The 27,861-nt window shown below is 50.7% G+C and overlaps 1 protein-coding gene across 1 annotated transcript in view; it reads left to right on the top strand.

Moving 5' to 3' along the window:
* The window catches only part of BMAL2 (basic helix-loop-helix ARNT like 2), a gene marked incomplete at its 5' end in the record, with an annotated part of 29,271 nt that extends 17,095 nt beyond the window's left edge, over positions 1 to 12,176 (top strand). Inside the window, 5 exons of the mRNA XM_084766851.1 lie at positions 642 to 721; positions 1,347 to 1,433; positions 6,677 to 6,775; positions 8,217 to 8,339; positions 10,245 to 12,176. Of these exons, the coding sequence (XP_084622977.1) occupies positions 642 to 721; positions 1,347 to 1,433; positions 6,677 to 6,775; positions 8,217 to 8,339; positions 10,245 to 10,418 (563 nt within the window). The 3' untranslated portion in view covers positions 10,419 to 12,176. The remainder of the gene's footprint in view (positions 1 to 641; positions 722 to 1,346; positions 1,434 to 6,676; positions 6,776 to 8,216; positions 8,340 to 10,244) is intronic.
* Between the last annotated feature and the right edge of the window lie 15,685 nt (positions 12,177 to 27,861).

Genomic DNA, 27,861 nt, shown 5'->3' with positions numbered 1-27,861 from the left:
GCTCAGTTGAACTTTTGTTTGTATGTGAGAAGGTAGGGTGTCAGACACCAAAAAAAATACCAGCACCGGGAGGTGGAGGCCAACCTGGGCTACATATGAAGTCCAAGGATAGCCTGGGCTACATGACCTTGTTTCAAGCAAACAAACAAAAGTGTAAAAAGGGAATGCATGCTGGCTGCCTTGTGGTTCCTGTTTAGATCTCTTCAGTGAAGCAAAGCACAGAGCGAGGCTTTCAGAGAACAGGAAGCTCCGTGGGCTCCTCAGCGACCTCGCCAGGCTGGGGTTGCTGTAGAGAGCACAGCTGTCTGGGCTTCCTTCAGAGGGAGGGAGGAACAGGAGGATACAAGTGATGGGATAACAATTGAGTTATAATCTGAATAAATTAATTACATAAAAATTAAAATAAAAAAAGAGAAAAAAGAAAACACACAGACAACCTTCACACAGTGCACAGAGGGTCACCCCAACAGGAAGGGAGGAAGAGTGAATGGCCACAAAGGGTCCCAAGACATTGTAGCCGCCACCTCAGGTCATTATGGCAACAGCAGCAGCAGCAGCAGCAGTGTGAGGCCAGTGTTGACTCAACAATTACTAAATTTCTGTCACTATATTTCCTGTAATTTTGGCCTGTTTGTTTCTAGGCCTGACAGAGTCTCACGTAGGAGAAAATTCTAGACCTTCATTTATTCAGGACAAGGAGCTTAGTCACCTAGTCCTCAGGGTAAGTGGTTACCCCCGGAATTGGATGGGTCACCCTGTTGTAGACATCAGAGAGCCACACCTCACATCCTCCTTCACTCAGACATTGAAGGTAAGGAAGGAACCTTACTAGTTTGGGAGAATGGACACTTCCCACAGGAAGAGGGGTGCACTTCTCCACTGCAGACCCCTCACGCCAAGGCTCAGCCATGGCTTGGAGGATAAGAGCACTGGCTTCTCTTCCAGAGGGACCCAAGTTCCATTCCCAGCACCCACACGGTGGCTCGCAGCTGTCCGTATTCCCAGTGCCAGAGGATCTGCTCCCCTCTCTCTGGCTCCCCACTTCGGCTTTCACGTCACACATTCTGTTTCCATGTCCCCCTCCAACGTCTCCTCTCCTCTCACAGTCTGCTTTCTACTTCCACGACCGCAAGAGATACCTCAGCCAAATATTCTATAGCTAAATCTTTCACGCCAAAGGCTTTGGACGAGAATTCAACTCGACATCCTTTACACATCATACACAAATTTTAGACTGAGATTTGCCAGCTTCCTAGCGGCCCCGAGGGGTTTGGTGCCCCAGCTATTTCCTCGTAGCTAAATGAGTGTTAGAGAAATGACTCAATTTCTGTTTGTTTTAACCCTAGACAGCAGAAGGCTTCCTGTTTGTGGTCGGGTGTGAAAGAGGGAAAATTCTCTTTGTTTCTAAGTCCAAGATACTGCATTATGATCAGGTATCAAGCTGCAGTGTTTTCCATGTGGTACTGAATTCTTCTTAATGAATCCTGCTTTAAATCTACTGAATTTGGCCAGGTGGTGGTGGCGCACACCTTCAATCCTGGCACCTGGGAGGCAGAGGCAGGCGGATCGCTGTGAGTTCAAGGCCAGCCTGGTCTACAGAGTGAGTCCAGGACAGCCAGGGCTACACAGAGAAACCCTGTCTCAAAAACCAAAACAAACAAACAAAAACTCTACTGAATTCTTCTTAACAAATCCTGCTTTAAATTTGTATCTGGCCTCTCCTTCCCTTTGTCACTACATTAGAGCTCAGAGAGAGATGGCAGACAGTGAGGACAGTGAAATCTTATGCCTGTCACTGTTGTCTCCTGCAGACATGGAGAGGGACATTATTTTCTGAACCTTCGCTTTGTCCCCATTGGCACGATGTAGCGACTGAATACACTGTCATACTCAAGTCTCTGAAAAGCGCTGGTCGCCCTTCTCGGCCTCTCCAGCATCACTGTTCATTACTAAGTTACATGCGTTGAATAAAAGCTTTGATGCAACTGCCGGCAGCACATGCGCTCAGGCCACGTCGTTCATGTGCCCAGCCTGCTACGCATTTCCTCCGAGCTCAGCTCCACTTTCCCCAGGCAGCTACTCGGAAGCTTGTCCCCAAAGCAGTCCCTCAGAGCACATACGTAGCTGTAGAACCCAGGCGGAGCGCAGCTTTGGTGGGAAGTTGCCTCTCTTTGGCTTCCGCTGCGTTCAGTTTTAGGGTGCGCAGCTAATGAGACTGATGACAGGAGGTGTCCGAACCTCTGTGTGGGAGGCCGGAGACCAACGAAGGCAAAGCTGGAGGCAGCTGGGGTCACACGGTACAAGAACACGCGATCCATCTTCTAACTGGAGCATAACATACATACATGCATACACACACACATACCCAGGTGCACAGATAATTGCTTATTCACACATGTGCACACACAACACACATACTGCATACACACATGTGCACACAAAATGCACACATACATTGGTAACCAACAATTCAAGATAACTTTAAATTCCACACAAGTGGTGTTGGGCAGTGACTATGTCTCTCCCTGTCTGCTCTGCGGGATGCTGAGTCTAGTTCTTGGCTTTTCAGAGTCAGAAACCTGACCCAGCTGCATGAGTTCTCCATGTGGGCTTATACTAACAAAACATGCAATACGCATTGCATACATACAAAAGGCGGGACACTGCATTCTTTTTGTATGATGTGCATGCACACTCACCAGAGATGGATGGACACACAGAGATGGATTCACACACACACACACACACACACACACACACACACACACGGATGAACACACACATACAGAAAGTGATGACAAAGCCTAAATTCTACTGCCTTAGAAACTACACAGTAACAAGATTTAAAAGAATATCAGAACTTGGTGTCTATATGTAGTTTATATGTATCTATCCAGATACGCTTTCAAATGCATTTTTAAAATGCTTATTTGTGTGTATGAGTGTTTTGCCTACTTGTATGTCTGTGTGCCTCTTGCATGCATGTGCACCACAGAATCCAGAGGAGGGTGAGGTCTGGGGCTGGAGTCCCGGTGGCGTGAGCTTCCCTACGGTCCCGAGTCCTCTGGAACCTCTGAGCCATCTCTGCCCCCCTCAGAATGCATTCTTGTTTGTGTTTACAGACAGAACCCGAATTAATGTCACATGGTGCACTGTATGTGTATCTGAGCTTAAGAAAAGTCCACCTTTGGGGGCTGGAGTTGTAGCTCAGTGGCAGAGCCCCCCAGCACTGGGGAGGGGGGGGATCAACCTTTAACAAGGAAAGGGTACCTATCTGCTGTGTGTGTGAAGAAATCTCCAAAAGTGATATAACAGATATTGTCTGTCCCGCTCCTTAACAGGCTAGCTTGACGGGACAGAATTTGTTTGACTTTTTACACCCAAAAGATGTAGCCAAAGTGAAGGGACAACTTTCTTGTGATGTTTCACTAAAACCCGTAGACACCAAAAGTGAGTTCCTCCTCCGGTGTGCCCACCAGTCTCCGTACTGGTTAGTTTTCTGTCATTATGGTGAATTACCATGGCCAAAAGCAACCATAGGAAGAAAGAGCTATTTTTTAAGCTTTCTCTTCTAGAGGGACAGAGTCCACTGTGGTGGAGAAGACATGGTGGCACTAGGGACTGGAAGCTGGCTGATGACACTTTTATCCACACTTAGGGAGAAGAAGGAGGGAGGGAGGGAGGGAGGGAAGCAGAAAGAATATTCCTTCATAGACATATACAGTAAGTGTATTCACATAGAGGTGACCGTGTGGGAATATATGATTGCTTATAGTTTTCAGTCCTTATGAGACACTATTACTTGAGGTTAAAAAGTTGTTGGAGTTATGTTCTCTCTCCTTTTTATATGGCCCAGATTTTCCTGGCATGAAAGATCTTGTATAATTGGGCTTGGATATATATTCATTATCCAAAGATACTTGACTTGTGAAATGCTTAGTGTCCAACGATTACTTGTGGGACAGAGACAGTGGCAAGAGGTGACTCCGTAGCTAAGACACTTACGGCGGTGCCTTATGTGCAATCCAAGCACGTGGAAGGGAGACAGGAAGGTTGGGAGTAAGAGGCCAGCCTCAGCTGCTTGAGACACTGTCCCAACCAAACAAAGCAGGCTGATCTGTGAGTTCAAGGATAGCCTCCTCTACAGCGTGATCCAGGACAGCCAGGGTTGGGGGTTGGTCTGGTGCTGCTGTGTACTGAGGTGCTAGGTGCTTGCCCCCAAGATCTGGCTGTGGTCCAGACAAGCACATTCTCACACACACCAAGTGATGCGTAGACTTTGTTCCCCAACCATCGCTCATTGGCTGATAACGAAAGGCTGGAGCCTGTAGCTGGGTAGAACAGAGTTGGGCGGAGCTTTGGTCCCCACGGGACACACACACACACACACACACACACTCACACACACACACACACAGGGTAGAACAGAGTGGGCGGAGCTTTGGTCCCCATGGGACACACACACACACACACACACTCACACACACACACATACACACACACACACACTGGGTAGAACAGAGGTGGGTGGAGCTTTGGTTCCCATGGGACACTCACACACACACACACACACTCACACTCACACACACACACTGGGTAGAACAGAGGTGGGCGGAGCTTTGGTTCCAATGGGACACACACACACACACACACACTCACACATACACACTGGGTAGAACAGAGGTGGGCGGAGCTTTGGTTACCATGGGACACACACACACACACACACACTCACACTCACACACACACACTGGGTAGAACAGAGGTGGGCGGAGCTTTGGTTCCAATGGGACACACACACACACACACACACACACACTCACACACACTCACACACACACACACAGGGTAGAACAGAGTGGGCGGAGCTTTGGTCCCCACGGGACACACACACACACACACACACTCACACACACACACACATACACACACACACACACACACTGGGTAGAACAGAGGTGGGCGGAGCTTTGGTTCCCATGGGACACTCACACACACACACACACACTCACACTCACACACACACACTGGGTAGAACAGAGGTGGGCGGAGCTTTGGTTCCAATGGGACACACACACACACACACACACACTCACACACACACACTGGGTAGAACAGAGGTGGGCGGAGCTTTGGTTACCATGGGACACACACACACACACACACACACACACTCACACACACACACACACACACACACACACTGGGTAGAACAGAGGTGGGCAGAGCTTTGGTTTCCATGGGACACACACACACACTCACACACACACACACACAGGGTAGAACAGAGGTGGGCGGAGCTTTGGTTCCCACGGGACACACACACACACACACACACACACTCACACACACACACACACTGGGTAGAACAGAGGTGGGCGGAGCTTTGGTTCCCACGGGACACACACACACACACACACACACACACAAACACACACACAAACACACACACACACACACACACACACGGAGACAGGATGTAGCCCAGTGGAGCAGACCCAGCCTAGACAGGACGACTTATTGGCCGAGTAACTTGGGGTTTATGAGGCAGAAAATAGGGTCTTTCTGCCTCATAAACTTCTTTTCAGGAGAAAACTAGGAAATTATCTGAGTAAAAAGAAAACCACCAACAGGCCGCGCACTCTTTACTGTCCTCCGTTGGCTTTTCTCTTGTGCTGTCACCTAGACTCGTGTAGGAATCCTGCGTCAGTGTGCCTGGCAGGTCCTCGGGGACCACCGTACTTGGTGCTGGGAGTATTGGAACTGATATTGCAAATGAGGTTCTGAGTTTACAGAGGTAAGGCTTTGTTACTGCAAATAATCTTTCCTCTGTGTGTGTGTGTGTGTGTGTGTGTGTGTGTGTGTGTGTGTGTGCACGTGCGTGTGCATGCATGCACACAAGCGTGTGACAGTGTGGGGCAGAGGATGGGTGGCAGCTATCTCACTGGCCTGCATTTCACTTTTTAAAATAAACTTTAAAATTTTTTATTTATTTATTGTATATGAGTGCTCTATTTGCATGTACACCCTTTTGCCAGAAGAGATCACATTACAGATGGTTGTGAGCCGCCATGTAGTTGCTAGGAATTGAACTCAGGACCTCGGGAAAAATAGACAGTGTTCTTAATTGCTGAACCATCTCTCCAGCCCTCTGCATTTCACTTTTAAGCATAATAAAATGTACATATCAGCATTTGCCATCTTAAAATACACATGGTCCAGTGGTTAAGAATACTTCCTGATCATTCAGAGGGCCCAAGCAAGTGTATTTCCAGCACCCACGTCAGCAGCTCACAATCACCTGTAACTCCAGCTCCAGGAAAGCTGGCGCCCTCTTCTGGCCTCTGGAGGCACTGCACACACATGCGCATACACACATAAATACATAAACAAAAGTAAAATCTTGAAACGCACAGCTCAGCAGCACTCAGTACACTCCCATTGTGGTGCGGCCTTACTACCTGATCTTGAGGCGTACCCACTCTCCTGCTCCCCCACAGCCACCCCCTAGTTTCTATTTACTTGGACTAGGAAGTCAGCTGCTCCTGAAGACTTGGGGTACTCAGTGTGGGGTTCCTTGCTGCCGTTATCAGCCAGTCACTTACGATGCATTCAGAGGAGAAAATTCCTTCTAAAATCCTGTCAGAGCAATGAATCTCTCTGATTCCTTCCTTAGGTCACGCCCTTCATCCGCAGAAGAACCACATCCTTCAGAAATGGTGAGAGATCACTGCCGCGGCGTGAGCTGCAGGATGCCAGCGTGCCTGCGAGTGAAGTAAATATCTATTGTTCATCATCCTCTTTGAGAAAGGGGCCATTCTATAAAAGTAAACAGACCTTCCTGCTGCCTTGGTGGCCTTAAGGGGCAGAGTAGGTCAGTGGTTACGGGGGACAAGGTTAGAGGCCCACGGAAGGGCTCCAGGGTGTGGCTCAGACACCTAATCTGTGTAACTCTGGGTTCCAAATTTGAACCCTGCTTCAGTTTCCTCACTTGTAAGGCAGATGTAATAACAACATATCCCCAGGTGAATGTGAGACTTAGCTGGTGGAATACAAAGTAAAAACCATTTTGGGGATAGGGTCCCATGTAGCCCAGGCTGACCCTAAACTCACTGTGTAGCTGAGGCCGGCCTTGAACTCCTGATTTCCCTGTCTCCCCTTCCCAACTCCTGGGACCACAGGCATTTACCACCTCACCAGATAAAACCCAAGCTCTCCAAATGGTGGTCACCACCGAGAGTGGGAGCTGTTGTGAATGTCACAGAGTCTAACTCAGTAGCTTGAGTACTCACGTAGTTAGAAAGAGACTGAAATAAGCCATGAAGTAAGTCCTGGAGGCCACTGGATTAAATCGATGAACACCAGCAAGCTGAAGCACATGGCGCACGTATAATTACACCTGTGGGCTGGCGGCGCACACCTGCCATCCCACAACAGGAGAGACGGAGCCTGGTGGGCTCAGGCCTGGCAGGCATCATAATGAGAAACTGCAAAGCTGGCTTAGGCAACTTAGTGAGCCCCTGCCTCAAAATTAAAAAGGTTTTAAAAATTAAACAATCCAAAGGGATGGATCTGTAGCTAAGTGGTAGGGCTCTTGGCTGGCATGTGGGGGGAGCTGGGTCTTATCCTCATAGCTGGGGTCTGCGGTGCTATCTCAAAGTCTGAAATAAGTGATATTTCTAGTGTGGTGTAGAGCAAACAGCGTGAGGTGGCGAGTCAGCTGTGCGTCCTGAGAATAAAGGAAGAAGAAGAAGATGCCGTGTGACGAGGGGATCAGGCACCCAAGAGTACAAGCACCACATGACACTTGTACGGAAATAGAAGTGGGCTTCCTATCTTATTATTTATATAGTAAATAAAATAACCTCATAGAAATGCCATACAAGCCACTATAATAAAATCTTCTGGCCTTCAAATGTGCATAGCTGTGCATACACATGTGCACACACACACACACACACACACACACACACACACACCCCACAGGCATGCACGTGACTCTAGGTTTGGAGACAGAGGCCTTGGTTTGGAATCTGGTGGAGAGAGGGAACGGCTCTTGGTTCTCTAAGCTTCAGAAATGGAAGGCGCACCTGGTGTGCGGGACATGCAGTTCGGGGTGCTCCTGCACCTAGGGATGGAGGTGCTGATGCCGGTCCACTGACACCACCCCATGGTTCTCACTACGCTTGCTGACTGCTCCTGTCCTGCTCTTCCAGGACTTGTCACTGTGTCCTGAAACAGAGCGCCTGGAGCATGCCGGCCAGCACCAGAGCCCTGAAGCTGCCGACTCTCAGGGACCGCTCCTCACAGGGATGGCTCCTCACAGGGACGGCTCCTCAGTAAGTTGGCCCTGTCGCTGGCCACTACCTGACCGTTCCCTCTTCATCACTGTATTCTTTTTTTTTTTTTAATTTCCAAATGCATCACTTTATTTTTCCCCACAAGGCAGCCAAACATAAATTGTGAGCGTGTGACAGTCACGTGATTTCTTCAGTAAGCTGCAAAGGTGGATCCCGGCTCTCCTGGAGCTTGGAGTCCTGAGGTTTCACATGTTAAAGCTCCACCACAGCACATGTTACCTTTGATGTTGGGTTTATTGAAAATAAACTCACTGGATAGCTGGTCGTCCACACAGTCCGTCTCTGTTCCTAAAAGTGTTAGAGTGCTTTCTTTTCAATGAACATTCTTGACTCCGTCTTGAATAACTTCCTCATTAGAAACTGCTTTTGTCTTTGTATACTCCAGGCTATAAGATACCGTTACAGCCCCTGGTTCGCACGCCAACTTTCGGGCCCACATGCTCCGGCTTGTCTTTAAGAAGCTGTTTTATCTTGTTCACAGTTGAGGGGGTCATTGTGAGAGTCGCCTGTGTGGGCTGCAGCTTCCTCTTGCTCACTTCGAGGCACCCGAGGCCTTGGGCCATCACTGTGTTCTTAAACACAGGAGATTTCTGAAGAAGCAAGGTTTTTTTGTTTTGTTTTGGTTGGTTGGTTTTGGTTTTTTGAGACAGGGTTTCTCTGTGTAGCCTTGGCTGTCCTGGATTCACTTTGTAGTCCAGGCTGGCCTCCAACTCGGAGAGATCCGCCTGCCTCTGCCTCCCGAGTGCTGGGATTGAAGGCGTGCGCCTCCACACTGGATTCTTATTTTCTTCTTCAATCTCTGGCTTCTCACATGAAAACGTCAGCGTTTTAGAATGTGTTGCTCTGTGCCCGGCTTCATGTCTCAGCGTTAACTTGTAGAGCTTGGTTCACAGTGTAGATGAAGCAAATGTGTTCTGAGTTCCTGGATACCCGGCTTCTAGCTCCCAACAATCTGCGGGTCTGCCCTTCACTCCGCAGTGTGATTTTCTACTTTGTTTTTTACTAGGAAATGCATGAGACTAGCTCACTGAAGTTATGTCAGGGCCCTAGAGAGATGCCTCAGTGGTTAATAGCACTGGCTGTTCTTGCAGAGGACCAGAGTTCAGTTCTCAGCACCCACGTGGCAGCTCTTCTGGTACCGCGTGTACATGACTCAGACATACATTCTGGAAAAACACCTAAATATGTAAAATAGCATTTTAAAAATTCAGCTTCTGTGGTTTGACCCATGGTTCTCACCTTCACAGACTGCACTGCGTGGCCTCTCCCTGGCATGCACTTGCTGGGCTTGCTTATTCATGCTTACGCAATGCAGGACTCAGCCGGTGAAATGGAAGTTCCTCACAGGCCGCCAACAGGTCCAGACAATCCTCACTGAGGCCTTCCCAGGCTCTAGACTGTAGCAAGGTGACAATTACAGCTGAACTTCACCCGGGACCTCTCCTACCCCAGGTTGGGCTAAGGGTCAGTCCTAACTTCTGGCTCCCCCAGCCTCCTGCTGGGATTACAGGTGTGCACCACCATGCCTGAGTCATGCAGTGCTGGGCATCGAACCCAGGGCTTCATGCATGCTGGGAAAGCACTTTACATGCTAGGCAAGGCACTCGCCCCTGCCAGTTTGCCCTTGCTATTCTTGACTACAGCTATGTTTATATTTATTTTATGTGTATGAGTGTTTTGCCTACATGTATGTCTGTGCACCACACGTGTGTCTGGCGCCCACTAGTGTCTAGAGGCCAGAATAGGGCATGGCTCCCCTGGAACTGGAGTCACAGATGGTTGTGACCCCCATGTGCAGTCTCTGCAAAAGCAAGCGGCGCTCTTCACCTCTGAGCCGTCTCTCCAGCCTCGTTGACTAGCTACTTAGCAATGGCTTCTTCCCAGCTTCCCAGCACGTACATCCTCCTGTTTCAACCTGCAGGTGGCGGTGCCCAGCTGGATGTTGATGTACTGTGTGACAATGATGACACAGCCGTGGCTGCATTCATGAATTACCTCGAAGCAGAGGGGGGCCTGGACGACCCCGGGGACCTCAGCGACACCCAGTGGACACTCTAGACCTTTGAACTCTAAAGTGAGAATCACTTCGGAGCGCTCCATTTACAGAGCGCCCTGTTCTGCGGCACTGACTGACAGTGTTTACCTAATTAATAGTCAACTAATTTGTATATATCTTCACCTTATTCTCACAGGGATGTGGGGGTGGGGATAAGACATTTTCCTCCCAAGAGAAGCGGCCAGGTTTATTGATCCCTCTCTTACACTGTGAGGTAGCGTGGGTGTCAGGATGCCATATTTTTTGCTAAAATATTCTAACCAAAAACTGCTACCAACCATATTGTTTGGGCTTTGTTTCTGGTTTTGCATATAATTTTGTTTTTTGAGCTTGGAATTTTTGTTTTGTCTTGTGTTACTTTTTTTGTTGTTTTTGCTTTTGCTTTTTTGTTCTGTTTGTTTTTTAAGGGTTTCTCTGTGTAGCCCTGGTTCGTTCTGTAGACCAGGCTGGCCTCAAACTCAGAAATCCACTTGCCTCCTGAGTGCTGAGATTAAATACATGTGCCGCCACCACCCACCTGGCGAGTTTGGGAATTTTAATAGATTGACATTTCCTTGTCTGTGGTCTAAGAGACTGATAATGTGGGCTGTGGGCTGCGGCACATGCCCACACATTGAGCGTTTCCTCAACTGAGGAAAGAGCCAGGTAGGTGCTTCTGGGATGTGGTGAGCACCCGAATATTTAAAGGGACAGCACAGCCTATGTTCCCAGAATGCTGGACACAGTACCTTCAGCCTCTGTAGGACTTGGCAAGAGTTTCCCGGATGTTGAGGCTCACTTGAGTGAGAGGACTTCTCAAAACACAGAAAAAGCCAAAGCTCCAGCTTGGGTTACCGAGGAGGCTGGACGCTGAGCCCTTGATCTTGGCTGAATCTTTGCAAGACAGCACCATAAGCACCAAGGGTTTCCACTGCAGCTAGAACTGCCTTGCTGGCTGCTAGTGTTGAAGATGGCTTAGCGATACAGTCACCCTGGAGGATAAAACAGGCCTATGCAGATTAAATGCCCCGTGGAAGGTCCACCTTAGACTCACAGGTTGTTAACGTTCATCGTATACAAGCCAGTTGCACGTGTGAAGGCGACACACTGCTCAGCCCCTGATGAACGAGCAGACTTAGGTGGCCGTGGTAGCCTGCTGGATAATTGCTGGGTAGTTGCCACTCACCTTCAGCCAAAGTAATGAAACCAATGGCAAATACAGTTATTTGTTACTGGCTTCGTTTATGGGTTTTATTTGTTGTTGCTGCTGCTGCTGTTTATTTTTTGAGACAGAATCTATGTAGCACTAGCTGGTCTGGACTTGCTGTGTAGACCAGGCTGGCCCCATATAGATATCAAAGAGATCTACCTGTCTCTGCCTCCCATGTGCTGGGATTAAAGCCATACACCATAGTTCCCAGCTTAAATTCAGTCCTTTAATCATGAGGTAATGAGAAATCACTCATAAGTCAGCTTCCTAGTAATAATTTAAATTTTAGAAGGCATTTTAAAGCAGTAGTTAACCCAGGGATAGCTCAAATAGATGATTTAAAATTCCAGCCTAGGATGTAGCTCAGCTGGCAGAGGGCTTGCTTAGCACACACAACGCCCTGGGGTCCGTTCCTAGCATGGTAAACCAGATGTGGTCATACACACTTGTAATCCCAGCACCCACAAGGTAAAGACTTAGAAGGGTCAGGAGTTCGAGGCCAGCCTTAACTACATAGCAATTTGGGGGTCAGCCTGGGATCCATAAAACCCTGTCTTTAAAAGTAAGGAAAATAAAAAGAGTACTTAAATTTCTCCCTGTTTGCCTTTCTGAAGAATCATTTTTTATCCTATTTTATGCATATGGGTGTTTTGCCTGCGTATGTGTCCGCGCACCACTTGCATGCCTGTGCCTGTGAAGGCCACAAGGGGGCGACAAATCTCCTGGAACTGGAATTACAGACAGCTGTGAGTTGCAATAGGGATCTTCCGGAAGAGAAGCTCCTAATACCCAGCCATCCCTCAGGCGCCACTCTGCTCAGGCCCCACCCACCCAGGCCCCACCCTCCTTCAGGCCCCACCCACCCAGGCCCCACCCTCCCTCAGGCCCCACCCACCCAGGCCATACCTATCACCTTGTGCGTTAACTGTCTTTGCTGCGTACACTCACGTATGTCCGCTTCTCTGCTTTACAGACACAAGTCGGATGGGTGGGAAGGAGCAGGGAAGCCCTTGGCTCTCGCGCAGGTTCAGATCCCTTTTTCTCTGTGGTGCTACATCTTCCTAGCGAATGGCCCTCTGAGCCCCTCACCCTAGCGCCCCTAGTGGCCAACTGTATAGATGATCAAGTGGACCTTCCCTCGGTGACAAGTGGCAGCAGCCTGCCAGCGTCCCCGGTGTGCAGTTTTGCAGTGACCGGGTGCATTGGCACACTGTCCACTTGAGCTGACTCGGTGTCCTTGATGTTGAGGCGCTGGCACCCCTCCTGAGCTCTACTCGACCCCACCCAAGGCTGGGGGTGCGAAAGCCTGAGCCTTGAAGAAACGCTTCATGCAGACAGTGGGGTCCAGCGGAGAGGGTCTGCCCACACGCCTCCTTAGGGCGCCGCACATAGGCAGGTTCGCAGCAGCCTGTCTTGGCCAGTGTTTGAGGACAAGCTGTCACGGTGACCGTCCTTAAGAGCGGGTGTTACACATCTGTAATCCCAGCACCAGGAGGCTGAGGCAGGAGGACAGCTGTGAGTTTTGAAGTCGGCCCGGGCTACATTCAGAGTTCTAGATCATCCTGGGCTACAGGATGAATCCCTGTCTCAAAACAGAAGTGGGTGGAACAAACCGTCATGGTCTGAGAGGAGCTTTAGGGCCGTGACTACCTTTCTCTCAGCCAGAGAACAGGCCATTCCTGAGACCTGTCAGCACAGGGCTGTGTCCCTGCTCTGTGGATGCCTTCAGCTCACCAAGTATTTTTCTACAGACCGCCTGCATCCTCGTGGTGAGAAGTTTGGTCTCTGTGACCCTGGCCCAGTGTGGAGGCAAAGGTGGACACAGGCCAAGGCCCGTCCCTGCTGCCATTTGCCGTGTGTGGTTTTGGACTGTGCCCGTGGCTGACACTGGTGCTTAACAAGTTTGTATTCACTATTCAAATGCTATTTGGAATATATGGGATTTTTTAAAAACTAAAATTTGTTGTACCTGCAGCCTTTAAGCTTTATGCTATTTTTGGCTCGGTCTGCCATATTGGTGAGTGTGTGTTTCTACTGGGCAGCACCACACTGGCACATTCACTCGGTGGGTGTTATGAACATGGACCAAAGGTTGAGGGACGAGATGATTCACCCCTGTAGCCCCGGTCCCTAGAGGCTGAGTCAAGATCTCTGAGAATTCTGGGCCAACCTGGGCTACAGAGTGAGATTTTATTATGTGCTGATACCTTGAAGTCAAATGAAACTTGAGTTCAATATTGTTACCATGTGGTCAATAAACACAGGAATGCACTGGGAGACAGGAAGACAGCAGGAAACACAGAAGGAACAGGAGCTGGTAGGGTAAAGAGGGGGGATTTTTTTGGTAGTGTCTCGTTTAAAAAGCCACACCCGCAATCCCAGTATTCAGGAGGTTGAGGCAGGAGGATCACTATGAGTTTGAGGCTAGTCTGAGCTACACAATGAGGCTATGCCTCGTTGAAACCCGAATAAATAATAAGTTGTCCATCCCAGTCTGCAGGATCTCTGGGCTCAGCACTGGGGTGTGGCCCAGCCAACATCTCCTGAGTCCCCTGTGTCCCTGGGGCCCATGCCAGACCTAGGTGGAGAGTTGGCTGCGTGTTGGTGTGGCCCCTGTCATCAGGCACTGGCGACCCCTACTTTGTGTCTATGCTCTGAGTGACCCCTGTCATCAGGCACTGGCGACCCCTACTTTGTGTCTATGCACTGAGAGGCCCCTGCCATCAGGCACTGGCAACCCCTACTTTGTGTCTATGCTCTGAGTGACCCCTGCCATCAGGCACTGGCAACCCCTACTTTGTGTCTATGCTCTGAGTGACCCCTGTCATCAGGCACTGGCGACCCCTACTTTGTGTCTATGCACTGAGTGGCCCCTGCCATCAGGCACTGGCGACCCCTACTTTGTGTCTATGCTGAGTGGCCCCTGCCATCAGGCACTGGTGACCCCTACTTTGTGTCTATGCTGAGTGGCCCCTGCCATCAGGCACTGGTGACCCCTACTTTGTGTCTATGCTGAGTGACCCCTGCCATCAGGCATTGGTGACCCCTACTTTGTGTCTATGCTGAGTGGCCCCTGCCATCAGGCACTGGTGACCCCTACTTTGTGTCTATGCTGAGTGACCCCTGCCATCAGGCACTGGCAACCCCTACTTTGTGTCTATGCTGAGTGGCCCCTGCCATCAGGCATTGGTGACCCCTACTTTGTGTCTATGCTGAGTGACCCCTGCCATCAGGCACTGGCAACCCCTACTTTGTATCTATGCTCTGAGTGACCCCTGCCATCAGGCACTGGTGACCCCTACTTTGTGTCTATGCTCTGAGCGACCCCTGCCATCAGGCACTGGTGACCCCTACTGTGTTTCTATGCTCTGAGTGACCCCTGCCATCAGGCATTGGTGACCCCTACTTTGTGTCTATGCTCTGAGTGACCCCTGCCATCAGGCACTGGTGACCCCTACTTTGTATCTATGCTCTGAGTGGCCCCTGCCATCAGGCACTGGTGACCCCTACTTTGTGTCTATGCTCTGAGTGACCCCTGCCATCAGGCACTGGTGACCCCTACTTTGTATCTATGCTCTGAGTGGCCCCTGCCATCAGGCACTGGTGACCCCTACTTTGTGTCTATGCTCTGAGTGACCCCTGCCATCAGGCACTGGTGACCCCTACTTTGTGTCTATGCTCTGAGTGACCCCTGCCATCAGGCACTGGTGACCCCTACTTTGTGTCTATGAGTCAGGCTATTGTCAGATACTCTACGAACCTGTCGTGTGAAGTGCTTGTCTTTTTTGAGTGGCTCATTTCACTTAGCACACAAACCTCAAGGTCTGTTGTTGTCCCATGTGACCCGGTTTCCCTCTTCTCTGAGGCTGTAACATTGTGTTGCGTGCACATCCCACCTCACCCACTCATCTGCTGGTGGATAGTCGGGGCTTCTCTCTCTTGGCTACCGTGAAGGTGATGAAGGAGCACGTGGAGAGATCGCCTCAGGTCCTGCTTTCAGTGCGTGCGTGCCTTTCTATCCACCAACCTCTATCCATGTCTATTTATCATCTGTCTGTCTGTCTGTCTGTCTGTCTGTCTGTCTATCACTACCTATCCATCATCTATCTGTGGTACCCAGGGAAGCCACAAGAGGGCATCAGGTCACCTGGAACTAGAGATGGTTGTGAGCTGTCATGTGGGTGCTGAGTCCAAACCTGAATCTTGTCTGTCTGTCTGTCTATCGTTTATCATCTATCTACCTATCATCCATCAACCTATCATCTATCTATTGATTATCTATCAATCACCTATCTGTAACCTATTTATCATCTATCTAGCTAACCCTCTATGTCATCTATCGATAATCTATCTATTCATTTCTATCTATAGAGACAGGGAGGTGGGGTTCCATTGTAAACATTTTTGAGGGACCCACACGGTTTCCCTATTTTATTATCTGACAATAGCACGTAAGGCTGCCCATCCCCCAGGGTCGTGCCGACTCTGGTATTGACTTCCTTCCCCACCAGGGTTCGTCCTGAAGGCTGTTAATACTTCTCCACTGTGGTTTTGATTTGTGCAAATCTAATGAGAGTCTTTCCCATGCTTGCTGCCGTTGGGCTACATTCTCTGGAGAAATAAATACATCTTCAGGGTCTCTGACGACATTTGGAGCTCACTGTATTTAACAGTGTTTATTCTATGTGCAGGAGTATTTCACCTGCCTGCGTGTCTGTGTGCTACATGTCTGCATGCGTGTCTATGTGCTACATGCCTGCCTGTGTATCTATGTACTACATGCCTGCATGTGTGTCTGTGTACTACATGCCTGCCTGCGTGTCTGTGTGCTACATGCCCACCTGTGTGTCTGTGTGCTACATGCCTGCCTGCGTGTCTGTGTGCTACATGCCTGCATGCATGTCTGTGTGCTACATGTCTGCCTGCGTGTCTGTGTACTACATGCCTGCATGCATGTTTGTCTGTCTACTACATGCCTGCCTGCATGTCTGTGTGCTACAGGCCTGCCTGCGTGTCTGTGTGCTACATGCCTGCATGCGTGTCTGTGTGCTACATGCCCACCTGTGTGTCTGTGTGCTACATGCCTGCCTGCGTGTCTGTGTGCTACATGCCTGCCTGCGTGTCTGTGTGCTACATGCCTGCATGCATGTCTGTGTGCTACATGCCTGCCTGCGTGTCTGTGTACTACATGCCTGCATGCATGTTTGTCTGTCTACTACATGCCTGCCTGCATGTCTGTGTGCTACAGGCCTGCCTGCGTGTCTGTGTGCTACATGCCTGCATGCGTGTCTGTGTGCTACATGCCTGCCTGTGTGTCTGTGTACTACATGCCTGCATGTGTGTCTGTGTGCTACATGCCTGCATGCGTGTCTGTGTACTACATGCCTGCCTGCTGCCCAGGGAAGCCACAAGAAGGCATCAGGTCACTGGGAACTACAGCTGAGTCCAAACCAGAATCCTCTAGAACAGCCAGTGATCTTAAGCACTGAACCATCTCTCCAGCCCCTCTTTTTATTTAAAAATGTTGAGCTGTGAGACCCCAGGCATATTCCACCATGGCCTGGTGATTCTTCCAGGTCTTGATGTCTGTGTGTTCCCACAGCTCTGGAGAGCATCTCTTAGCTTGGTCCTTTTCAGAGCTCAGAGGAGACAAGTCACTAAAAGTGACACCAGTAGTTACGCGCCCAGCAAGGCAGGAAGACATCTTTACGCTTAGGACTTCCACTCACTCACCTAAGTTCACACAAATGCCTATTTAAAAGTTACTGCAGCCTTTTTTGACTGTTTTTTGTTTTGTTTTGTTTTGTTTTGTTTTGTTTTTTCACATGTAGCCCTGTACAGCCTTTAACTCAGTCTGTAACTGAGCATGGCCTTGAATACTGACACCCCCCCCCCGCCTTTATCTCTGGGTAGTAGTATGTATGACAGCCTGGGCCATCACGCCTGGCTGGCTGTTCCTTCCTTCCAGCATGTACCGTGTGCTGCTGAAGAGCAAGAGTCACAGTAAACATATTTAACAGTGGAACAGAACTCATCAAAAAGAAATGTAAGGCCAGGTGTGGGTGTGCCTGTGCCTCAGAGGAGGACGGTGAGTTTGAAGCCAGCCTGGGCTACAGGGTGGCTCGGAGGGAGAAAGGGATGTAAAAGCCATAGTGACCCTGTCTGTGGTCCCAGGACTGTGCCATCCGTGTCCGATGGGATCACTTCAGAAACACACACATGGGACTCTTCCATTGGCTGACGAGCAGAACCCAGCGCCCAGCAACCCCCTCCAGGCCACAGGAGCATCTGTGGTGAGATTGGTTCTGTAGTGAGATTGGTACAGCTTATTGAGCTCACCAAGGCTTCTCCTTCCAGGACCCTCCTACGTGAGGTAGGGACTTTGGTAGTCAGGGACTTCTCCCATGGGACGTGGGAGGGCAAGCCTGAGATCCTCTCATGCCTGGGAGGCAAGACAGGAGGCCCACAAGTTCAAAGTCAGCCTGGGCTCCATAGCAAGCCCTGGCCTCCATAAATAAATGATAGATAATTTAAAAAACAATATAATTCCCCCACAGTTTGAGCATCAGAATAGAGAGAGAGCTCCCACAGAGAACACACTGGCAAGCAATGATGACCCCCTTGCCAAAGCACACACGTCCTCTTTGTATTTTTAGACTAAGAAAAAGAAAACTGGCTGGCATTTTGGGAAAATAAACTTTAAAATGCATTCTCTTTTACCTCTAGAATTAGACACTTTGCCTATAAATAACACTAAAGGCACAGCAGGGTTAAAGATTTAACTACAGGGCTAATGACTGTGATAGCTAAAGGGGAGAAAAAAACAATATAGCCATTCCCAGCTGTGACCCAGTCCAAGCTTATAAAAACAGATGCCTTCTGAGAGGTGGGTGCTGCCTGGAGTCGCACAAGAGGACACCATCACCTTGGGCATATCCTACACTCTAGGGCAGAGGAGGTGGGCGTCTGCAGGAGGGTGCCTGCCACAGAGAGGTGGTGCTTGGCACCAGGCCATTAGTCACACTTAGCTAGTCACAGCCACCACCTTGCACCTGTTCCCCAGCCCAGCTGCCCTGCTGTGCAGTGTAAGCTTTGCCGGCAAGGTTTCCACTTGGGGATACTTCACGGTGTTGAGGTCGCCATGACAGTCTGGGGTTTCCATGTTGTGAGCGTTTGAGACAGTCCTGCTGTGGCGTGGAAATCTGGCCTGGGCACCTAGAGGTGTTGGCCACCAGATGTCACTAGCAAATAAGTGTGGTGACCCAAAACAAACAAACAAACAAACAAACAAACAAACAAGCCTCTATACGCTGCCCAGGGCCCTGAGGGGAGGGGGGTGGAACCACTACCGTGAAGCCTTTGCTTGCTTTTGTGGAACACAGCAGGGGTGGGGGGTGGGGGGGGGCACAGCACTTCCTTCACCTCACTCCCACTCCTTACTGCCCCTTCGCTCTCTCTCAGCCCTCCTCATGGCTCCCTAGGATGGAAGTCTTTTTCTACTGGGCTGGCATCTGAGGTTAGGAGTCTCCTGCTCCGGGGAAGAAAGAAATGGGGAAGGAAGTAATTGATAAGGAGCAAGGCCAGGGACCAACCTGCTGTGACATCAGGGACTCAATGGGTCAAGTAAGGGTTTCTCCCCCACACCAGCGCGTGCACACACACACACACACCAGCACACACACACACACACCAGCGCGCACACACCAGCACACACACACACACACACACACCAGCACACACACACACCAGCGCACACACACACACACACACCAGCACACACACACCAGCGCACACACACACACACACACACCAGCACACACACACACCAGCGCACACACACACACACACACCAGCGCACACACACACACACACACACCAGCACACACACACACACACCAGCGCGCACACACACACACACACACCAGCGCACACACACACACACACACACACACCAGCATACACACACACCTGTCCCCCGTGATGGTCAGCATTACTTGTCAGCTTGACACAGCCAGCATTGCCTGAGAAGAAAGGCCCAAAGAGGAGTTGCCTTGACAGGACTGGCCAGCCGGTGTGCCTCGAGGGGTTTTCTTAGTTAACTGAGGTAGAGCCACTCCCTAGGCAGGGAGGTGTGAGCAGCACAAGGGACAAATCCAGCGGGAGCACCAGGAAGCGCGCACATGTTCATCTCTCTGCTCTTGACTGTGGAGTGACAGGACTGAAGTTCCTGCCTCTACTTCCTCACCAGATGGCCTACAGCCTGGTCTACACAGTGAGTTCCAGCCAGGGATACAGAGCAAGACATTGCCTCAGAAAAACCAATCAAGCCATTGACAAATACAGCCAGCTGTCACCACTGTCACTTTACCTGAACACTGTGACACCTGGACACCTGAACATCGTGCCACCTGGACACCGTAACACCTGGACACCTGAACACCGTGACACCTGAACACTGTGACACCTGGACACCTGAACACTGTCACATTGTGACACCTGAACACTGTGACACCTGAACACTGTGACACCTGGACACTGTGACACCTGAACACGTGTGACACCTGGACACCTGAACACTGTCACATTGTGACACCTGAACACTGTGACACCTGAACACGTGTGACACCTGGACACCTGAACACTGTCACATTGTGACACCTGAACACGTGTGACACCTGAACACGTGTGACACCTGGACACCGTGACACTTGAACACCGTGACACCTGGACACTGTGACACCTGAACACTGTGACACATAAACACTGTGACATTGTGACACCTGAACATCGTGACACTTTGCCTGAAGGAGCTGAGGGAAGCAAGCTGGGCTGCTGCCTTAACTCCGAGAAGCCATAACCAAGGGAAGTTCTGCAAAATTCTTCCCAACTCTTATTCTCTCTCTTTCCCTGTGGACATTTCGCTAAGAGCTGGGATGAAAAAAGTCCCAGCCACTGGTGCATCCCCAAGCATGGTGTAGAAGTCACCTCAAGTCCTGTTCCCAGGCAGGTGCCACAGCAGTAGCCATAGAAAGGGACAGCACAGGTCTTACTGCCTGGACTCCTTTGCAGTCCCTGCCACTGCTTACCTCTTCTGACCACCAGTGTTATCGGGGCCTGTGTGAGCACCACAGTGGGCGTCACGGTTGCCACCCACCCTCTTCCTGTGAAGCACCTGAGCCTGTACACTGGGGACAGGACAAAGTGCTTCAGGCCCCTCGTCACCACTGCCACAACCAGGCCTGGACCCCACAAGCTCAAGAAAGCCAGCCAACATCAGCCATGCCTGACCCAACTCTCACCACCAAGTCAGGAGCAACACACTCACCCAGGGTAGCTGGGGTGCTGCCTCACCACACTCACTTGAGCTGCTAGAGAGCCCCGACTCATGGACCCTGCCGGGACGGTGAGTCTGTCCAGCCCCAGCATGAGGTTTGCATGATGCTCTAACTCACCACATCAGGATTAGTGTCATAACAGTAGGGACTCAGGACAACACACGCCAGCAGGTCACTATAAGGTGCCCCTCCTTCGGGGTTCCCACGCAGAGACTCTACAGCGTTCAGCTGGTGCTGCTTGTGAGTCCACAGCCGTCCCCCACCCTGCTGTCCTCTCTCTGCAGGGAAGGAAAAACAGGAAGAGGAGAGTGGAGCTCGATGCTTTCTCTCTGGGTTAGGGTGACAAGACCATTGAGCTCCGGGTGTGCTCTTAAGGGCACGTATGCCAGTTGTCAGGCCCTAGGGCCTCTGGAATTGATATTTTTAATCTTCTCCCCAGCCTCTATAGAATTCATGGCAAACAATGGACTAGTCATCCATTTATCTGTTTGTTTTCACGTAGCCTGGGCTGGCCTTGAACTGGCTACCTAGCGGAAGCTGACCATGAACTTCTGATCTCCTCCTGCCCTCTCTCCTCCGCCTCCCAAGTGCTTGGATTATGGGTGCACACGCCCAGTTCTTAAGGGGATGGGTAGGGACCTAAGGCTTCACGCTTGCTAGGCAAGCACAGTGCTGACCGAGCTCCAGCCCCAGGTCTGCAGATGAGCTTTGAACAGAAGAGTCTGGTTAGCGCAACCAGCCTCAGGCTAGAGTTGCACAGAGAAAGGTTTCCAGTCTTTTGACCCTTCACCCTGAGGTCCCAGGGTGATTCCAGGTCCCAGCCGCCCTGCGAGAGCCCTGTGGGTTAGTCGGCTGTGTCTCCCCACCTGAAGTTACATCCTCCTCAGGCGCCCTGTTACCCTGAAGACTTTTATTATGATGTGTGTCCTGCACTCCACCGTCATTAGCCAAGGCCGCTGCCATAAAGATATTTCTTGTAACTTCAATCCAAGCACATGCTTTGCGTGGGTCTCTGCATGAACACTTGGATAAGAGGCAATCTGCGCTCTGGGCTTCCGGAAAGCAAAGTGAGGGACAGGTCAGCCAGCTATCAAGCCATCAGTGAGTTAGTTACAAGACGAATGAACTCTCCTCTTCCTTGTAGAAACTTTTTCTGCACAGAGGAGAACTTACCTTAAAAGGGCTTGTGCCTCGGATGGAGTTACGGCTCGAATCTGAGAAGGCTGAGGCAGGAGGATTGCTATGAGTGTCAGGCCACATAGTGAGAACGTGTCTTAAAAATTAATTAATAAATAAAATGCAGGAACTGTGTGTGGTGGAGCACTCCTGTAGTCTCAGCATTGGGGAGGTGGGAGCAGGGAGATCAGGGGTTCAAAGTCATCCTTGGCTACAAAGTGAGTTTGAGGCCATCTTGAGCTACATAAGACGCTGTGTCAAATAAGTAAAAATTATATAATATAAATCAATTGAGCAGTCCATTGGCAACACAAACGCCCGTCACTCCTGGCTTGGTTCGGTGACATTCGGGTTCCCAGCCTGGACCTGTGCTGCTCCCACAAGAGTCAAGAGAAGGAAGTTCTCCAACGTGAACCAACTTCCTGAGCTTCATTGCCTGGCTACCTGTGTCTAAAGTCTGTAGCCAAAGCACGGTGGTGTGTGCCTTGGGAGGCCACAGCCAGGAGATGTCAAATTAAAGGCCAGTCTGGGATACTCTCCCCCCACCCCACCCCCTCCACTGTAAGACAGGGTTTCTCTGAGCTCTGGCTGTCTGGATCTTGCTCTGTAGTCCAGGCTGGCCTCGAACTCATGGAGATTCACCCGCCTCTGCCTCTCCCAAGTGCTGGGATTAAAGGCGTTTGCCACCACCGCCCAGCAAGTCTGGGATATTCAGTGAGACTCTACTTCTGCAGAGATCTGAAAGCATGGGGCTTTTTCTCTCTCATCTTTCAGCGTTGGCCATCTTAGGTCATGACCCTGGTGCTGACCAGAGAGCCTTTTCTCAAGCCGATCTTATCATCACCTCCAGAAGCCATGAGCAGGGACATGTACTTAAGCCAGGTCTCACAGGCCCATGGAGGTCATCTCCCCGGAAGCCAGCCTGTGGGTGCTGTGCTGAGGGTCATAACTGGTGGCTGGCCCCGATTCCAGCCTTCCTATCCTGTCCTTGGGCTTGAGGCAAGCACTGAGGGTTTTTTTTGGTTTTTGTTTTGTTTTGTTTTGTTTTTCCGTACTCCTTCTCCACACGCCTACTCACCCTGTGCTGGCTGAGGGGGCAGCACATGCCTGGCCTTCCGGTGCATAATAAGCACCCCACTTGCGAACTTGCTCCACGGGGAATTTATAACCTAGTGGAGGCATTACTTTACTGCTGAGGGTGATGCCGTAAAGGAACACTCAATCCATTCTTCGAAGGGAGTGAATTACCATGAGCCAAAGTTCTCACGGAGAAGCTCTGCCAGGCCACAGCCAAGTCTCAAGCTGGGAGTCCTCTAATTAGTTAGGTGCTGCGAGAGACAACGCCCACCAGGCAGGTGCGATGGCTCAGCGGATAAAGGCGCCCGCCTGCCGCCAACCCTGGCACCTGAGCTTCCTCGGGTGGAAGGAGAACCCCCTCCAAAAGCCGCCCTCCATATACACGGCGTGGCCCCTTCTACATACATAAGTGCAATAAAAATCTCTGTGAGAGATGAAGATGAACTTCAAGCAAACGAACGTGTCACATAAAAATGAGATAAACAGGAGAGCGTCCAGGTAAGCTCAGTCTTTGTAGGTGGCGCCATTCTCCTGGCTTTGTATGTCCAATGCCACTAATGTGTGTCCTTAAATGTGCCCCACCCTCAGGGAGACAGCGTCTCCTAGGGAGAATCTGAAAAGAAAAAAAAAGTAAAAAAGAAAAAGCAAAAAAACCTAAACAAACAACAACAACAAATTATGCCCTTTTCTTAGTGTCCCAGCACTCCATGGCTCTTTAAGGGAAAAACCCACACAATTCTTCTAACTTAATCACCACAATAATAGCAAACGCTTTCTGAATGTTCACTAATATGTCAGCTATTCTTCTTTGTGTTGTATGTATATAAGCTAATTTTCTAAACAGTTCTTCAAGGAGAGGGATCTGTGCTTCACGCCCAAATCTAGATAGTGTGGCCTCAGGGGCCATGCCGTTAGGTACACTGTACTGTAGTCACTCTTCAAACTGGGATCTCATGGTGGTGGTGGTGGTGGTGATGATGGTGAAGGTGATGGTGGTGATGATGGTGGTGATGGTGGTGATTATGGTGGTAATGGTGGTGATGACGGTGGTGGTGGTGGTGGAGGTAATGATGGGGGTGGTGGTGGAGGTGGTGATGATGGTGATGGTGGTGATGATGGTGGTAGTGGTGATGGTGGTGGTGGTGGTGGTGGTGATGGTGAAGGTGATGGTGGTGATGATGGTGGTGGTGGTGGTGGAGGTGGTGGTGATGGTGATGGTGATGGTGATGGTGGTGATGATTGATGATGGTGGTGGTGGAGGTGGTGGTGATGGTGATGGTAGTAGTGATGGTGAAGGTGATGGTGGTGATGATGATGGTGGTAGTGATGGTGGTGGTGGAGGTGGAGGTGATGGTGATGGTGGTGATGGTGATGGTGGTGGAGGTGGTGGTGGTGATGGTGGTGGAGGTGGTGGTGGTGATGGTGGAGGGGGTGGTGATGGTGGAGGGGGTGGCAGTGGGGATGGGTGGCAATGATAATGATTTAGAATTTTTGGAGACATGTTCTCAGGTGGCGCAGGCTGGCCTCAGATTCACTACTTAGCCAAGGCTAGTTCTGAATTCCTGATCTTCCTGCCTCTTCCTCCCAAGGCTATTATTACAGATGTGAACTACCACACCCAGCAAATATAATTTCCTGAGTTTTGTTCTATTTTTCTGAGCAAGGGTCCTTTATAGCTCCGGCCTCACCCTCTCAAGCACTGAGGTTGCAAGCATGAGCAACCACACCGTTTCTCAATGTTACTAAGCAAAACTTTTTTGCATCTCTGTTGACTTCAGCACGTGTGGGCTTCAGCAGCTGGGTGTGATCCACGCCGTGTTGTGGCGCTGATCAAGGCCAGCTGATAGGGCTCTCCACGGCCAACCACCGCCCTTGAGGCTCTCTTCCACTCCAAGCATTCCCGCAGCCTCCCCACCTCTCACACCAGGACTCCTTTACACAGACCCTTGTTTTGGGGGAAACACGATGCTTTAATAAGTAGGTCTTAGCTTCAGAACTCAGCTCTGAGCTCCTCTTCTGGCATCCACTGGTGGGTGTGGACAGGTTATGGGCCACATGAGCAATGGGAGGAGAAGTACCAGCTGGCCCTGAGGAGCGAGAGGCTGACCTGTGGCAGACTTGGTTGACATGCTTGTCCTCCCAGCACTCAGAGGCCAGCCTGGGCTATACAGTGACTTTGGGGTCACCCTGGTTCATGTGGCCTAAACCATGCCTTAAAAAGACAAAACCTCGCCAGGGCCAGCAAGATGGCTTAACTGGTTAAGGTGCTTGCTGCTGTGCCAGATGACTCAAATTCAATTCCTCACATCCACGTGATGGAAGAAGAGAACCAACTCCCACAAAATGTCTTTTGGCCTCTGCACACATGCTGGGACCTGTGTCATGCGTAGTGGCGCACTCCTTTAATTCTAGCACTTTGGAGGCAGAGGCAGGCGATCGCTGTGAGTTCAAGACCAGCCTGGTCTACAGAGTGAGTCCAGGACAACCAAGGCTACACAGAGAGACCCTGTCTTGGGGAAAAACTTTGAAGGAATGGTGTGGGGAGAGCTAGAAAGACGGGTCAGCAACTGAGAGTGCTTGCTGTTCTTCCAAAGGGGCCGGGCTTCCAGCACCCGTGTGTGCCTGCAGCAGCTCACAACACAGCAATCCACCTCCAGGAGCTGTGGTGCTCCCTCATAGCCTCCAAGGGCACAGGCACACGTGTGACATAGACACACACACACACACACACACACACAACACTCTACACACACACACACACACACACACACACACCACACCACACCACCACCACATCACAGCACACACATACATCACATACACACCATACCCACACACACACACACCCCACACACACCCCACTCAACTATTTTTGTGTGTCTTTTTTTTTTTTTTTGGTCACTCAACCCTTAGTGGTAAAACAATTATAAAAGGCCTCTCACAGGCATCATTGTGCCTTCTGAGGCAGCCAAAGGTCAGAAGGTCAGGGATCTTCATGATGAGCCTGACAATTGCTGTGATTGGGGGAAGTGGGTGTCACAAATAAAGTAAAAAGAGCACTAAGAAAGAAGTGGCAAGTGTTTTGTGGTTTCCTGTGACAGTTGCCGTCCTTGCTCTGCTGTGTCTTCCTGAGGAGGAAGCCCAGAAGGCATGGTGGGCTCCTGCGGAGGGAGGACCTGTGGCCACCACACCCTGTTCCCCCTGGTGGGGATAGGAGGTGGGGGAGAAGCTGCCGCCTGCAGCCTTTCTGGGTTTTTTGTTTTTTTGTTGTTGGTGGTGATGGATTTTCAAGACAGGGTTTCTCTGTGTAGCCTTGGCTGTCCTGGACTCACTTTGTAGACCAGGCTGGCCTCAGACTCACAGCAATATGCCTGCCTCTGCCTCCAAAGTGCTGGCATTAAAGGCCTGTGCCACCACGCCTGGCAACAAGGACATAGTTGAAGGCGGAAGATTGCCCCAGCAGGCACTGTGAGAGGGCAGGGGACAGAATCTGACTTCTGAACCAGGCAGGGTAAAGTAAAGCCCTCGGGAAGCCTGACCTGAGCTTCCTGCTGAGAAAGCAGGGAGCACAAAATGTTAACAATCGTGCTAAAAATCTTGCTCCACCTGCCTTGAAAGCCAAACAGCAAACCAAAGCAGCTGCAGCAACAACCTGGCCTCTTACCGCCATTCCTCCAGTGCCACTGACAAGATTTGGAGCACCTGTGGGGAGCTGGCCGCTTTTCTAGCCGTGGAAACCATCGAAGCAAGCATCAGTTCTGTCCTCGTGGCCCCAGCCTTCTACCAGGAGCTCCAGCCACGGCCAGGCTCCCAGGGCCTTCCTCACTGTCACCTTAATCCTCCAGACAAAACAATTAACCCAAACCAAACCCAGGCACACGGCAGAGCCAGGATGTGAAGGAAAGGGTTAGATTCACAAGGTGTGCGCTTTCCTCCCCACCGTGCTGCATGACTGAGGAGGTGAGGAGAAAACACTTGTTGAGACATGTGAAGAAGGTGTGAGGTCGGTCCCTTAGGTCCTTCCGGGGATGGAAGTGACGAAGGGAAATGTAGACTTGGCACTGAGGTCTGGAGAAAGGAAAGTGGGTCGTTCTAGCATGGTGAGGGGAGGAGTGGGCTTTGAGGAACAGGAAGGACAGAACCAGGCTTACCGGGACTGCTTGCCAGGTCAACTGTTCGCTGACCAGAGAGGCCCGGCTCGGCCAGTCATCCGTGGGGGGCCCTTGAGCATCCGTGACGAAGTTGGAGGCGCCAAGGTAACAAGGACCATGGGAGATGAGAGGAGATGACAGGGTGTGCGTGGTGGAAGGAGCTGAGGTCAAAGGGCACCCCCAGGCCACTGTGTGTCTCAGGCCAGTTGATGGAGGAAGAGCTGGCAGGGTGGGAGATGGCTCTAGGGACTAGAAGAGAAACCAGGAGTCTGAGAGGAAGCTGCTGGCTGGGCGTGGTGGCGCCCAGCACCGGGGAGGCAGAGGCAGGTGGATTGCTGTGAGTCCAAGACAGTCAAGGCTACACAGAGAAACTTTGTCTCGGAAAAAAACCTAACTGATAAACAAACAAACAGGAAAAAAAAAAAAAGGAAGCTGCTGGTGCAGGCTAGAAGTAGGCAGGGGACACTGCGGTCTTCACCCTCAGGGGAGGGAGTTAGGAGCTTCACCTGCCAGGTTC

Source organism: Acomys minous (genome assembly GCF_964271855.1).
Source record: "Acomys minous genome assembly, chromosome: 17".
NCBI classification, from domain to species: domain Eukaryota; kingdom Metazoa; phylum Chordata; class Mammalia; order Rodentia; family Muridae; genus Acomys; species Acomys minous.
This window is presented reverse-complemented; position numbering and strand designations above follow the sequence as displayed.